Source organism: Podarcis bocagei (genome assembly GCF_964188305.1).
Source record: "Podarcis bocagei genome assembly, chromosome: 9".
NCBI lineage: Eukaryota > Metazoa > Chordata > Lepidosauria > Squamata > Lacertidae > Podarcis > Podarcis bocagei.
The window spans coordinates 78492102-78506611 of NC_138134.1; the positions used below are offsets into that span (position 1 = coordinate 78492102).

General features: G+C 49.4%; 1 protein-coding gene across 1 annotated transcript in view; it reads left to right on the forward strand.

Moving 5' to 3' along the window:
• Nucleotides 1-14510, forward strand: part of ADISSP (adipose secreted signaling protein) — a 76016-nt gene that overhangs the window by 18866 nt on the left and 42640 nt on the right. The window contains exon 2 of the mRNA XM_081207468.1: nucleotides 11552-11668. Within this exon, the coding sequence (XP_081063594.1) occupies nucleotides 11650-11668 (19 nt within the window). The 5' untranslated portion in view covers nucleotides 11552-11649. The remainder of the gene's footprint in view (nucleotides 1-11551; nucleotides 11669-14510) is intronic.

The following is a 14510-nucleotide window of genomic DNA, read 5'->3' on the forward strand; positions in this document are numbered from 1 at the left end:
CCATGAATTTGCCTAATCCTCTTTTAAAGCCACCCGGATTACTAGCCATTGCGGCATCCTGTGGGAGGGAGTTCCACAGTTTAACCAGTCGCTGCGTGAAAGAAGAGCTTCCTTTTCTGTGTCCCGAATCTTCCAATGCTCCTGAAGGACCAGGTGCGCAGCCTGAGGGTCATTTTGGACTCCCAGCTGTCCATGGAGGCGCAGGTCAATTCTGTGTCCAGGGCAGCTGTCTCCCAGCTCCATCTGGTACACAGGATGAGACCCTACCTGGCCACAGACTGTCTCTCCAGAGTGGTGAAGGCTCTGGTTATCTCCCGCTTGGACTACTGCCATGCGCTCTCCGTGGGGCTACCTTTGAAGGTGACCCGGAAACTACAACTAATCCAGAATGTGGCAGCCAGACTGGTGACTGGGAGCGGCCGCCGAGACCACGTAACACTAGTCTTGAAAGACCTACATTGGCTCCCAGTACATTTCCGAGCACAATTCAAAGTATTGGTGCTGACATTTGAAGCCCTAAACGGCTTTGACCCAGTAGACCTGAAGGAGCGTTTCCACCCCCATTGTTCTGCCTGGACACTGAGGTCCAGCGCCGAGGGCCTTCTGGTGGTTCCCTCCCTGTGAGAAGTGAGATTACAGGGAACCAGGCAGAGGGCCTTCTTGGTGGTGGCGCTCGCCCTGTTGAACGCCCTCCCAGATGTCAAAGAGAACAACAACTATCTGACTTTTAGAAGACATCTGAAGTCAGCCCTCTTTAGGGAAGCTTTTAATGTTTGATGCATTACTATATTTTAATATTCTGCTGGAAGCCGCCCAGTGGCTGGGGAAACCCAGCCAGATGGGCGGGGTATAAATAATAAATTATTACTATTATACAACATGTAATTTTATAAGCGGCTGTCGTGTCGCCTCCTATGGCCTCTTCTCTAAGCTCAAAAATCCCAAACACTGGGACGTTTCTTCGCAGGGTAGCTGCTCCATCATCCACGCAGTTCTTGAGATTTTACACGCACCACGTAGACCCAGTTCTGTTATCTGTCTCGGTGGCTTTCGGGGCTGAGGCAGGATTTGTGGCGCTGCGGCAGCTGCAGCCATTGCGTTCCCTGCGAAGCAAGCACAGACCAAACAGAAAGCCCCCCCCCCAAGCCTAGCCTGGATTACACATTCAGCGAGGAGGGGAGCAGGAGAAATGGCTGTGATCTTTCAACGCACGCAGCGGCGAAAGCACAGCAATGGCTATAACCCCGTATGTCTGCACCATTTTGGCAGAGGGATGTGGTTAGTGAAAAAAGCATTATATATAAAGTCTGGTGGCTGAGAGCCAAGCCCTGGGGCGTTTCAGCTTTTAAAGAGCTCCCTTCCTAATGGAAATGGGCTCGGTAAATAATATTTCCACGAGGAGGGAAAGAGCGGGGGGAGAGAAATCTATTTAGTGTTCAGCGTAGTAAGATGGAGGAAGGCAGCTGTTGGAGAGACAGCAAACACACAGAGTTGCCCCATTTGTTTTTTTTAAAAACCCAGGTACATGAAGCCAAGTTTGAGCTGTCGTGGTGGTGAGTCTGTGGCCCGCGGCTCTAATTTGGCCCAACCGGAGATCTAATCTGGCCCGTTTCCCCCAAACCACAACCACCTGCCTTCGCACATCTGAGATCATCAGGTGCAGGGAAGGTTGTAAGGAGAATAGGCCATTTAAGACCTTCGAAAAGTTAAAATACTGTTGTTGTTGTTTAGTCGTGTCCGACTCTTCGTGACCCCCTGGACCAGAGCACGCCAGGCACCCCTGTCTTCGTTAAAATACTAGTAAGCTCAAAACAGTTTTTAAACTCTCAGTAAACGAAGAGCAGATTAAATATCCGGGTAAGCTTGTCTAGAGGGACGCGGGTGGCGCTGTGGGTTAAACCACAGAGCCTAGGACTTGCCGATCAGAAGGTCGGCGGTTCGAATCCCCACGACGGGGTGAGCTCCCGTTGCTTGGTCCCTGCTCCTGCCAACTTTGCAGTTCGAAAGCACGTCAAAGTGCAAGTAGATAAATAGGTACCGCTCCGGTGGGAAGGTAAATGGCGTTTCCGTGCGCTGCTCTGGTTTGCCAGAAGCGGCTTAGTCATGCTGGCCACATGACCCAGAAGCTGTGCGCTGGCTCCCTCGGCCAGTAAAGCGAGATGAGCGCCGCAACCCCAGAGTCGGCCACGACTGGACCTAATGGTCAGGGGCCCCTTTACCTTTAAGCTTGTCTAAACAGGAATGCTTTTAGAAGGCACTGAAAAAACGCCGTCACTGAGAAGGCCCTGGCCCTGGTGGAGGATAGTCTGACTTCCTTACGGCCCGGGACCTCTAAAAACTATGATTATTCATGGACCTTAAGGTCCTCTGCAGGGCAGACCAGGAGAGGCGGTCCCATAAATACGATTGCCCTTATGCCCACTTGAGCTGCCTCCACGGTCAGTTGGAGGCAGAAATGCTTCTGAATACCTCTTTCTGGAAACCACAGGACGGGAGAGGGCTGGTTTTGTGCTTGAATCAGCCCAGTGGCCCACCCCTCCAGCCTCCTGTTCTCGCAGGGATCAACCAGGTGTCCATTGTGGGAAACCAGCAAGGAGGACCCCAGCGCAAGATCCGTCTCCCCTCCTGTGGAAGCAACAGCAGAGCCATCCTGGCTGGGAGCCATCCATAGTCCTCTCCACAAATTTGCAACCCGGTGCTCCGTATATTTCCTTGAAAGTGAGCCCCATTCTGACCAGTGGATAGTGGGGGTCAAATTGCAGCCTAGTGGGGCAACCCTATAGGGTGTTGACTCGGATGTGGTTCCCTTTGTGTGCAATGGGGGCTTCTTGAAGGTAAGCCTGCCTCCTAGGATTGCAGCCTTTGCCTCCAAGGTGATTTCCCCTAATCCCTTCCTTTTCTTGCTAATCCCATAAGACCCTCAGTACAATCCTTTCCCTGTATGTTCATTCCCTCCCTCCCTCCCTTCCAAGCACAAACAATCTCTTTTGCTCTGCCATTTTTGGGAATGCTAGAAATGTGGTTTGTTTTTATTCCCAGTGTTTTAAAGCCCTATACGGCCTAGGACCCACGTACTTATGGGACCGCCTCTCCTGGTATGCCCCACGGAGGACCTTAAGGTCCGCAAATGGCAACACTTTGGAGGCCCCAGGTCGCAAGGTGGTTAGTTTGGTCTCAACTAGCACCAGGGCCTTTTCAGTACTGGCCCCGACTTGGTTGAACGCTCTGTCACAAGAGACCCTGCGGGACTTGACATCTTTCCGCAGGGCCGGCAAGACAGAACTGTTCCACCTGGCCTTTGGTTTGGACTCAGTCTGACCCTTCTGTTTCCCTCCCCTTATGGTCTTGATTTATCAGCTACTTTAAAATGAGGCTGCATTTTAATTTGCATTTTAACCTGTATTTTAAATTGGTGTTTTTCCCCATATTAAGTTTTTACTGTAATTTTACTGGTGTTAGCCGCCCTGAGCCCAGCTCTGGCTGGGTAGGGCGGGGTATAAATAAAAATTATTATTATTATTATTATTATTCGAAGACAGAGGTCCTCTGGCTGGGGCGGGATGATATGGGATCGAGGGGCAACTCCCATCTCTTGCGGGGGTGCAATTAGTGCCAGCACCGTCCGTTAAGAGTTTGGGTGTAATCTTCGATACCTCCCTCTCTATGGAGGCGCAGATTACAGCTATAACAAAGGCGGCATTTTTTCATCTCCGCCAAGCTAAGCAGTTGGCCCCTTATCTCTCTCGCCCTGACCTAGCCACTGTGATCCATGCGACGGTCACCTCCAGACTGGATTATTGTAACTCGCTCTACGTGGGGCTGCCCCTGAGACTGACCCAGAAACTCCAGCGGGTGCAGAATGCTGCAGCGAGACTCCTTACGGGGTCTTCGCTGCGAGATCACATTCATCCGGTGCTATACCAGCTGCACTGGCTCCCGGTGGAGTACAGGATCAGGTTTAAGGTGCTGGTTTTAACCTTTAAAGCCCTATACGGCCTAGGACCCTCGTACCTACAGGACCGCCTCTCCTGGTATGCCCCACGGAGGAACTTACGGTCTGCAAATAAAAACATCCTGAAGATCCCAGGCCACAGGGAGGTTAGGCTGGCCTCAAGCAGAGCCAGGGCTTTTTCGGCTGTGGCCCCAATCTGGTAGAACACTCTGTCACAAGAGACAAGGGCCCTGTGGGACTTGACATCTTTCCGCAGGGCCTGCAAGACAGAGTTGTTCCACCAGGCCTTTGGTCAGGGCGCAGCCTGACTCCCTCCTCTGGCAACCTGCACAGAATTTTGCTTAACGGTTGCCATCAATTTGATTTAATTAATTTTTATAATGAAATATTTTTAGATTGTGTGACTATTTGACTGTTTGATTATTTGATTGTTGTTAGCCGCCCTGAGCCCGGCTTTGGCTGGGGAGGGCGGGATATAAATAAAATTTATTATTATTATTATTTATTATTATTATTCCTCTGTGCATAAAATGCACATGTGATGATAACACAAAAAACATGTCTGCAGTTCACCTTGATTTCAGGTCTTTGGGATCCCTCCTCCTCACTTTTCTGCACCTGCTCTGAGTAGACTGCTCCTGCCCTCGGTTCACCTTGAGCTCTTCTGAATTCAGGATTTGAGCCATATGTGATGCTGCCTTATACAGTGCTGGGTAGGCAAACTAATGCCCAGGGCACGTATCTGGCCCAGTCGCCTTCTCAACCTGACCTGCGGGTGGTCCGGGAATCAGTGTGTTTTTACATGAGTAGAATGTGTGCTTTTATTTAAAATGCATCTCTGGGTTATTTGTGGTGCATAGGAATCCATTCATTCCCCCCCCCCCAAAATAGTCCGGCCCCCCACAAGGTCTGAGGGACGGTGGACCAGCCCTCTGCTGGAAAACTTTGCTGACCCCTGGTCCAGGGTCTCAGTTAGCAAGTAATGGCCAGTGTCAGACACCCATGTGGGTTTTCTGGAGGGGTTTTCCTGTGCAGATTAGGATCATTGCGTTCAAAATAAAATAAAAATGAGAGTGATCTGATTTAGCTTGCTTGTTTCCTGAATGCAAGGAAGAGAGAGCTAAGAACGGTGAAGCTGCCAAGCCTGAATAAATAAATAAATTTTCCGCTCTGCGTCGCTTGATGTCCAGGGATTGAACCTGAGGCATTCTGCAAGCCAAGCAACTGCTGTGTCTCTGAGTTATAGTCCTCACCGCCTGGAAAAAAATGGATATTTCTTCGATTTCTCCCTCCCATCCTCCCATCTCCATTTCTCAGTCAGGCATCCATCTGTTTGAAGGCCATGGGGGGTGAGCTGCCTGAGTCTTGCCAGTAAAATTACTGAATGGCAGGTAGGGATGGTTTCGGAAAAAAGGGAATGTAGACATGCTGCTGACAGTAGACTGGAGATCCATTCTTTTCTTGATGGGGGGGGGGGAAACAAAACCCAAAACTCTTTCAAGGAACAAAGCAAACAGCGCTTTATTTGGAGCAAGCTCCCTGAGTTCAGTCTTGTGGAGCCCTTCCTTTTAATTTTATGTGGTTGCATTCCTGAAAATGCAATATATCATAGTTAAAATAAAGGAAAGAAAATGTACCCACCACCCACCTATTGTAACAGATGGCATGAGAACAGCCCCGATTTAAAACACTGTAAAAGCCTGTGTGAATTCATGTTTTGTCACTTTTATTATTAGTATTAATATTCTGTTGGGAGCCGCCCAGACTGGCTGGGTTAATAATAATAATAATAATAATAATAATAATAATAATAATAATGCCCTAGAAAGAGAGAGGAGAACTTCCCTTTCTGCATTTTCCCTATCATCATCATCGTTCTGTGAACCTCTTTTCATTCACCCCCCACCAACAGAACCCTTTGTTTGATGTTCCCGTGCCAACCCAACTCCCAAACCTGCTTTTAAGACTTTTTGGGGTGGGTGCGGAATGGCCTTCAGCGCTGGACCTCAGTGTGTGGGCTGAACGATGGGGGTGGAGACACTCCTTCAGGTATACTGAAGAAACTTGCAATCAGTTATTTCTTGGAAGAGGAGGGGATTTTTTCCGCTTGCAAGTTCTTTGTTCCGCGGGACTTTGTGACTCCCAGAAAGGGTTCCTCAGACGTTAGAGTTCATCGGCCCCTTAATAATAATAATAATAATAAATAAATATTTATTGATGAGCTCATAAAGTTGTTGTCGACACCAACCCAAGTTTTTTAGGAACGTAAATGTAATCAAAAGTCAAGAAACATGTTCAGGAGAGGGCAACCAAGTTGACCCAGGGTCTGGAAACCAAGCCTTATGAGGAACCGTTGAGGGAGTTGGGTATGTTTAGCCTGGAAAAGAGGAGGTTAAGAGGAGATTTGAGAGCCAGCTTCAAATATCTGAGGGGCTGCTGCTCCACAATTCTATGATTCTATAATCAACATTTGCTAATCATCATTCATCATTACTAGAAATCGTAGAATTTGAATAAATAAGGAATATTGTTGCATAACGGAATCATCTTCCTAATTCAGAGGGTCCTCATGGTGAGGGACGTGCACTCTGCACATGCCCATGCTCTTTACTTCTGAGGCTCATAATTCCTAGTGAAATCTTTCACGTCCGTAGCGTTAGAAGGGACCCCAAGTGTCATCTTGTGCAGCCCACCCTGAAGTGCAAGAATTGCAGCTAAATAATCCCTGAGAGACGGCACTCCAGCCTCTATTTGAAAACCAGACACGGCTCTCACTGCCAGGAAGTTCTTCCTAACGTTTAGACGGAATCTCCTTTCATTGCAAATAAATTGGCTATTTTTAAAGAAAAGGTGCTGCAACGTGATTCTTTGTTTGCTGCTAGAGACCGACACAGGGGCCCATCTGGAAGTTGCTTCCCAATTCAGCTCCGAAGGACTTTTTGGCCTGACGTGCTTTAAAAGGACATGTCCTCCTCTGGAGGATGAGCAAAACCAGATGCTCCCAGGCTGGGGAAAAAGTTGGCCCAGCGCCTGGTGGTTCTGCCAAATCGCTGGAGGGGACGATGGGATCCGGATTGGAGTGTGCTCAGGGCTCCCTCCCCAGGTGCCCCTGGACTGGGAATGGGCTCAGGGTAGACTGGGACCTGCTGGTGGATCTCTGGGTGATTTGTAGCAGATCTGCATACGATTCTTGTTCACAGCAAGGAGTCATTCTGGACTCACAGCTGTCCATGGAGGGGCAGGTCAATTCTGTGTCCAGGGCAGCTGTCTCCCAGCTCCATCTGGTACACAGGATGAGACCCTCGCTGCCCGCAGACTGTTTCGCCAGAGTGGTGCATGCTCTGGTTATCTCCTGCTTGGACTACTGCAACACGCTCTACGTGGGGCTACCTTTGAAGGTGACCCAGAAACTGCAACTAATCCAGAATGCGGCAGCTAGACTGGTGACTGGGAGTGGCCCCTGAGACCACATAACACCGGTCCTGCAAGACCTATACTGGCTCCCAGGATGTTTCCGAGCACAATTCAAAGTGTTGGTGCTGACCTTTGAAGCCCTAAACGGCCTCGGTCCAGTAGACCTGAAGGAGTGTCTCCACCCCCATCGTTCAGCCCAGACACTGAGGTCCAGCACCAAGGGCCTTCTGGCGGTTCCCTCACTGCAAGAAGTGAGGTTACAGGGAACCAGGCAGAGGGTCTTCTCGGTGGTGGCGCCTGCCCTGTGGAACGTCCTCCCATCAGATGTCAAGGCAATAAACAACCATTTTACTTTTAAAAGACACCTGAAGGTGGCCCTGTTTAAGGAAGTTTTTTATGTCTGAAACTGTATTGTTTTTAATATTCATTTGGAAGCCACCCAGAGTGGCTGGGGGAACCCAGCCAGATGGGTGGGGTATAAATAATAAATTATTAGTATTATATAACTTGATTTAAAACAACAAACATGCAGGTGCAGTCATCTTTTCCCCAACACGGAATTTGAACCCACGACCTTGAGATTAAGTGTCTCATGTTCTACCAACTGAGCTACCCCATCTAGTAGCCCTCAAAGGCAACGTCTGAAATTCCCATTGTTCTCGGCGCATTTTGCGACAGGAAATGTCATTAGTGCAAGTGGTTTCTGAGCTCTGGGCGCAGGACTGGGCCTAAGATTTGAGATTAAAACTGCAGAGTGGAAGGAAAGGACGACCTTTTTTTGCCTCCGTGCTTCCAGCTGCTCTCTGAAGACTAGAGAAGAGAGAGCAGGAGAAGGTCTAGGCCAGGGCTGTCCAACAGGCTGATCACAATCTACTGGTCAATCGCGGGGTGTGCCCCTGGTCGATCCTGGCCAATCTTGGGACCCCCAACCACTTTTTCAAAAATAAAAAATTGCTCAACAACTTTGGTACTTCCTCCTCTCAACAACTCTGATCAGCGCTACCCTCAAAAAGCTCAACAACTTTGGTCAATACAACGGGCAGATAACTGCCAGTTTTGTTTTTTTTAGTTGGAATATATCGCAGTCTCTTGGAAGCTGGGCACCCCTGGACTAGACCATGTGAAAAACGAGCATAATATTCTAGCTGCAGTTCATTCATTTTCAGCTTTGCATTTTTGTTCTTAAAAAAGAATGTGCCCATTTTGTTGTTGCACCCATAACCTCGGCTTAAGGTGCCATTAAGCTCCTAGCTTTCATATCTCAGTTTCTAACACGGCTCAGTAGCCCTTGCCCTCCATGACTTTGCTTGATTTTTAAACCCATCTAGGTTGGTGGCTGTCCCATCCATAGTTTAATGGCGCACTGCAGGAAGAAGTGCTTTCATGAAGAAGTCATAGCCCAAAACATCTGGAAGGCACTGGGTTGGCAATGGCTGCAGGGTGCATTGCATTCTTGGTCTTGCTCTGTCGTTTTGCTTCATGGTTTTCTTTCTTTTGCTGAGCTCTCGAGACTCTGCCGCTCCCGTGTTTCTGTTCCTGCCCCTTCACATTTCTTTTAAAAATGGGTCTGGAACTGGGATGCTGTTGATGCAAAGGCTCTGTAAGATAATACGTTCAGAAGCCAAGGAGGAGGTGAGAACTTCAAAGCGGGCTCTATTTTTATATCTGGCACATCTCTCTCCACAATTGACACCAAGGTCCCAGGCGTGCCGGCATCTTGCACAACTTGTTCAGGGCTCAAGAGGCTCTGGAGAAAACGGGGAACGAAAGCGCACTAATGAGATTTATGTTTATGAGCTCAGGGGCTGGTGATGGGCCGGCATTCCTGAGCGTTCGAATCGGCGGCAGTGCGCATGCCCTTTATTCGATTATTCTTGTTTACTGTACAGTGGTACCTCTGGTTGCGAACGGGATCCGTTCCGGAGCCCCGTTTGCAACCTGCGCCTGTGCAAGCGCGGGTCACAATTTGCCGCTTCTGTGCGTGCGCGTGACATCATTTTGCGCATCTGCACATGCGCGAGCTGCGAAACCTGGAAGTAACCCTTTCTGGTACTTCTGGGTTGCCACGGGACGCAAGCTGAAAAGACGTAACCTGAACCGAACGTAACAAGAGGTATGAATGTATTTATAGCCTGACTTTCCCCCATGTTGGCATTCGGCTCATAGAATTGTAGAGCTGGGGGAGGGTTCCCCAGGGGTCATCTAGCCCAACCCGCTGCCACGTGGGGACCACCGCTCCAGAATCCCTGACAGGTGGCCACCCAACCTCTCTTTCAAAAACCACAAGGAAGGAGATTCTGCCAGCTTCCAGACGACTCATGCAAGGCAGCTAACAGCACTTAGAGGCATTATAAAATACAAAGCAGTAAGAACAAACCAGCTGAAAAGCAATAATTAAAATACATGAAAATGCATTTGTGTGGGGTTTCTCTCACGCTTCACCCGGAAGCTTCGGTGGGTGCAGAATGCTGCAGCACAATTGCTGACAGGCGGGAGGTGTTGCCAGCATATAACTCCCGTGTTCACAGATCTGTACTGGCTGCCCATCTGCTACCAAGCCAAGTTCGAAGTGCTGTTATTCGCATATAAAGCCCCTAACAACTGGGGACCAGTTTACCTGTGAGATCACCTTACCTCACAGACGACCACTCGGCCACTTCGGTCGGAGGAATTGGCCCTGCTACAGGTGCCCCATAATACTCATTCCGCATTTGTAAGAAATCCATCTTTTAATATGGCACTTTGGAACTCCCTGCCTATTGATATCAAGGGGGCAGCACCACTGTATTATTTTCGGTGCCATGATGAAGACATTCTTGTTTGGGCAAGTCCACCCAGAGACTTAGAAAGTTGAGGTAATGTGAATCCGTTTTAGTATTTTAACTTTTAGTCGGTCACGACTGGACCTAATGGTCAGGGGTCCCTTTACCTTTACCTTTTACATTCCAAAATAGGAGTCCTACCCCTTTCGTAAACCGCTTCGAGAGTTGTTGTTGTTTTACAATCAAGCAGTGTATACATTTTATGAGATTAATAAATTTAGAACCAGCTATTAAAATCCACTTTGTCCTGATAGTAGTCCAGCGATCAGCTTGGTCTAGACCAAAGTTTCCCAGCTGTTTTGGGGTACAGTTCCCATCATCCCTTACCACCGGACCTGCTAGCTTGGGGTGATGAGTTTTGTAGTCCAGAAACTTGGAGACCCAAGTTTGGGAGCCCTGGTCTACATGTCAGTTCCCAAAGGCTTGTCTGAGCAGGAAGGTGGGAAAAAAGTGAGGAGATGGTCAAGCCTGACCTCTCTTGAGAAGAGGGAATTTCGTGTCTCGTGGCACCACCAGCCTTGCTTCTGATGCTGATGGGACCGAGAGGAGGTGCCTACGAGTCGCTTCCCACGAAAACATATGTTTGTTATTAAGAAGAATAATTTAAAAAACCAACAGTAAAGCTTTGCAAAACAAACAAACAAACAAACAATTTCAGTCCCAGTAGAGAAAGACTGGATGGGATTAGAAACTTCCAAGCCTTTAAAAGGCTTGCAAAAAGAAAAAGGGAGGAAGAGTTTGCAAAGGAAATGGTAGAGTTGGTACCTACCTCAATATGCAGTGGCAGGGAGTTCCAAAGGTTGGTGCTGCTATAGTAAGGTTCCCCGATTTTTTTCAAGGAATCCGGGGACACTTTTCAACTCTGATGGATTTTGTACGGGGACTGATTTGTAAATCCGGGGACTGTCCCCCGGGAAACGGGGACGTATGGTAACCTTAGGCTCTAGTCAAGGTCTAATTCCTGCAAATGGGCCTTCTGGATATTTGCTTGTGGAAAACTCTCTGCAATTTGGGGGGGGGGCACTATAGGGGTGTATTAGCTTTTGTCCTGAGCTCATTTTGTCTTTTCACATGTGGGTCACGGAATCTGCGATTGGGGTTGACGGTTCACTTCCCTAAGGACGCTTAGCCTGCTTGCCCACTCCTCCTCCTCTTCCCCCATGAAGAAAATTGTTGGTATGGGCTTGGACATGTCAGCCCTTAGGACCCAGAGGGAACGCTTCGGAGAACTGTTTGGGCAAGGCGGTTCCCTACCCTGTGCAAGATCTTTTGTCGGGAGAGAGAAGTCTTTTAACTGTGGCTCAACCTGCCTGTCTTCTTCCCCTCTCCTGCTCCCCTTTGTGCACCCCCTCTTTGTCTTCAGAGGCAGCCCGCTGCACCCCCTCGGAGCATGGCCCCTCGCTGACAGGGCTGGCCGAAGTTCGACGCAGAGCGAGCCGGAGGAACTTCTCCCTGGGTCAAATGGCGACTGCAAACAAGGGTGAGTGGCCGGTGTGGTACCCGAGTGGGGCTGGATGCCTGTTGCCACGGCGACCTGAGCATCCTGGGTGGTCTTGGGCTGCTTTGGCCCTTCCGTCAGGCATGTTCCTCGAGTGCAGGGTTCCTTGCTCTTAGTTTGAATTCCAGAGCTTCCCTGCTGGATCAGGCCGAGTCCAGGCAGCTGCAGTCTCTCAGCCTGCAACCTGGAGGGTTGTTAGCACAGCGTTCGCCAACCTGGTGCCCTCTAACTTTTTTGGATCCCAGCTCCCATCAGCCAGCGCAGGGCTACCTTGCAGGGTTGCACAGGACGCAGAGACGATGCAGAGCAGTCTGAGCACAAACAATCAGGATTGCGCTTGAAACATTATGTGTTCCCTTTTGCAAGTTTGGGGATGCTGCGGTGGTCCTGTGCTGGACAAAATTCCTGCCCACACTAACCCAGTGCCCTCCAGAGGTTTTGGACTACGACTGCTGTGCTGGCTGGGGCTTCTGGGAGTTGTACAGTGGTACCTCAGGTTAAGTACTTAATTCGTTCCGGAGGTCCGTTCTTAACCTGAAACTGTTCTTAACCTGAAGCACCACTTTAGCTAATGGGGCCTCCCACTGCTGCCCCACCGCTACTGCACGATTTCTGTTCTCATCCTGAAGCAAAGTTCTTAACCCGAGGTAATATTTCTGGGTTAGTGGAGTCTGTAACCTGAAGCGTCTGTAACCTGAGGTACCACTGTAGTCCAAAACCATGGCATTGCTCCAGGTTGTGCTATGCAAAGGCTGTGCTATGCCGACGTCTCACGAATTCTGTCTTGAGCCTTTTTGGTTGTGATATGTCCAAACGAACATCCATCACTGCACCCGGAGGTAGGAAAGGTGAGGGAATAACATTCTTTGTAAATAAGCCTCGTGCCCATCAAAGGGCAGTAGAGCTGTTCTTGGGCAGGGGGGCTGTTGTGTCCCAAACATACAGAACGGAGCTGGCTGAAATACCTGGCCGAGTGGCTCGAATCTTTTGCTCCATGTCTGCCTGCCTTTCTGTGTTTTGTATTCAGTCCTTGCCTCCCTTTAATAATCCGTTTCAGAAAGCGGATGCAAATCGGTTCAGAACGTCTCCGGCGAGGAAAATCCGCATGCCGCAGCAAAAACCTGAATGGAAGGGGTTTGAGCCAGTGTGGTGCAGAGGGCAGCGCCGTGACTGCCTGAACTGGGAACGGGTTCAAATCGCTACTGTCTCTGGCTTGGTGGGCAGAGGGCTGCGTCTCAGGCTTACCTTCCTCGCAGGGTTGTTGGAGGGTCTAAGACTGGATAGCCCCATAGCTCCTTGGAAGAAGGGAATGCTTTTGCATTCAACACATGGTTTAACTGTGCAGCTCACTGCCCCACAGGTGGTGGTGCCCCCAACTTGGATGCCCTTAAAAGGGGAGTAGAGAGATTCCTAGAGGAGGAGACGGCTATTGATGGCTACTAGCCATGATAGATATAAAATAGCTCCACAGTCAGAGGCTTCAATGCTTCTGAATCCCAGATGCTGGAAGCCCCAGGAGCGGAGAACAGCTCCTGTGCACCAATCCTGCTTACTGGTTTCCTGGCTGGCCATTGTGAGAACAGCATCCTGGACTAGATGGGCCATCGGCCTCATCCAGCAGACCCTTCTCACATTCTTCTGCGCTTATAAACTCAGTGAACAGATGCCTCAACAGACCAGCTCTGCAGCTTTGCAAGGCACGCCTGCCTTTTTTTGCAAAAAAAATATTAGCAGACGTCTGGAGTCTCCTAAGAATCGGTGCTTCTAATTCTCCTGCCTTCCACTGCCGAAACCTCTCTGCGTTAACCACCCTTTTCTCCCCCAGCTCCCAATGGCCTCAACCCCCATTATTTGGCCTTATTGACAACACAGTCATGTACAGCGGTACCTTGGTTCTCGAACTTAATCCGTTCAGGAAGACTCCTGAAACCATTCAAAAACCAAGATGCGGCTTCCGATTGGCTGCAGGAGTTTCCTGCCGTGTTGGACGTTCGGCTTCCGAAAAACATTTGGAAACCGGAACACACACTTCTGGGTTTTCGGTGTTTGGGAGCAGGTTTGTTCAACAGCTAAGCTGTTCAGGAACCAAGGTACCACTGTATCCCCTTGTCTCTTCAGAGGTAAGGGGCTTCTTGAGTTCAGTGGGGCAGAGGGAGGTTCATGTAGGATTGCATTGCAGGGGGGTTGGGATGGATGACCGCTGGGGTTCCCTTCCAACTCTACAGTCCCATGATTGCAGCCTCAGTGGCTGATCCATGGCTAATGGGCAGAATTCGGAATGTGCTACCTACTCCTTCTCTTTCCTCCTTCTCCTTTGCTGGACAGGAGTTTCTGGAAAGGCAAGTCCGTGTACTTTGACCTGGGAGGGGGACGCGGAAAACCTTGCTGGACAGGAGGAGGGAAGCCTCCCAGAAGTTAGTTGTCCTGCCTGGGGCATAATTGTAAACTCATCAGCGCTGGAGGGGACTTCAGCCATTGCAAGATATGCTTTTTTATTGCACTGTATTTTATTGGGACCCTGAATTCCACCAACTGGCGTCTGGTATAGAAAGACGTATGCTTAGGGTTCAATAATTTTCAGCACAGGAGTGATTTTGAGGACCAGAACTGAATGGAGCCCAGCCCTCACCCCCCCCAAATAAACGTGGTCTGTGCTTCCCCCCCAACTTTCTTCATTCCAGCTATGATATACTGTCAGTGGGTGAGTCATTTGTGTTGCAATTGCTGAACAACCGGGGAGTCAGGAATCCTTTTCTTACTCAGACATTAATACGAGGTTGGGAGAGAAAGGTGTAGTAGTGAACAGTCAGCTGGGAGATCCAGG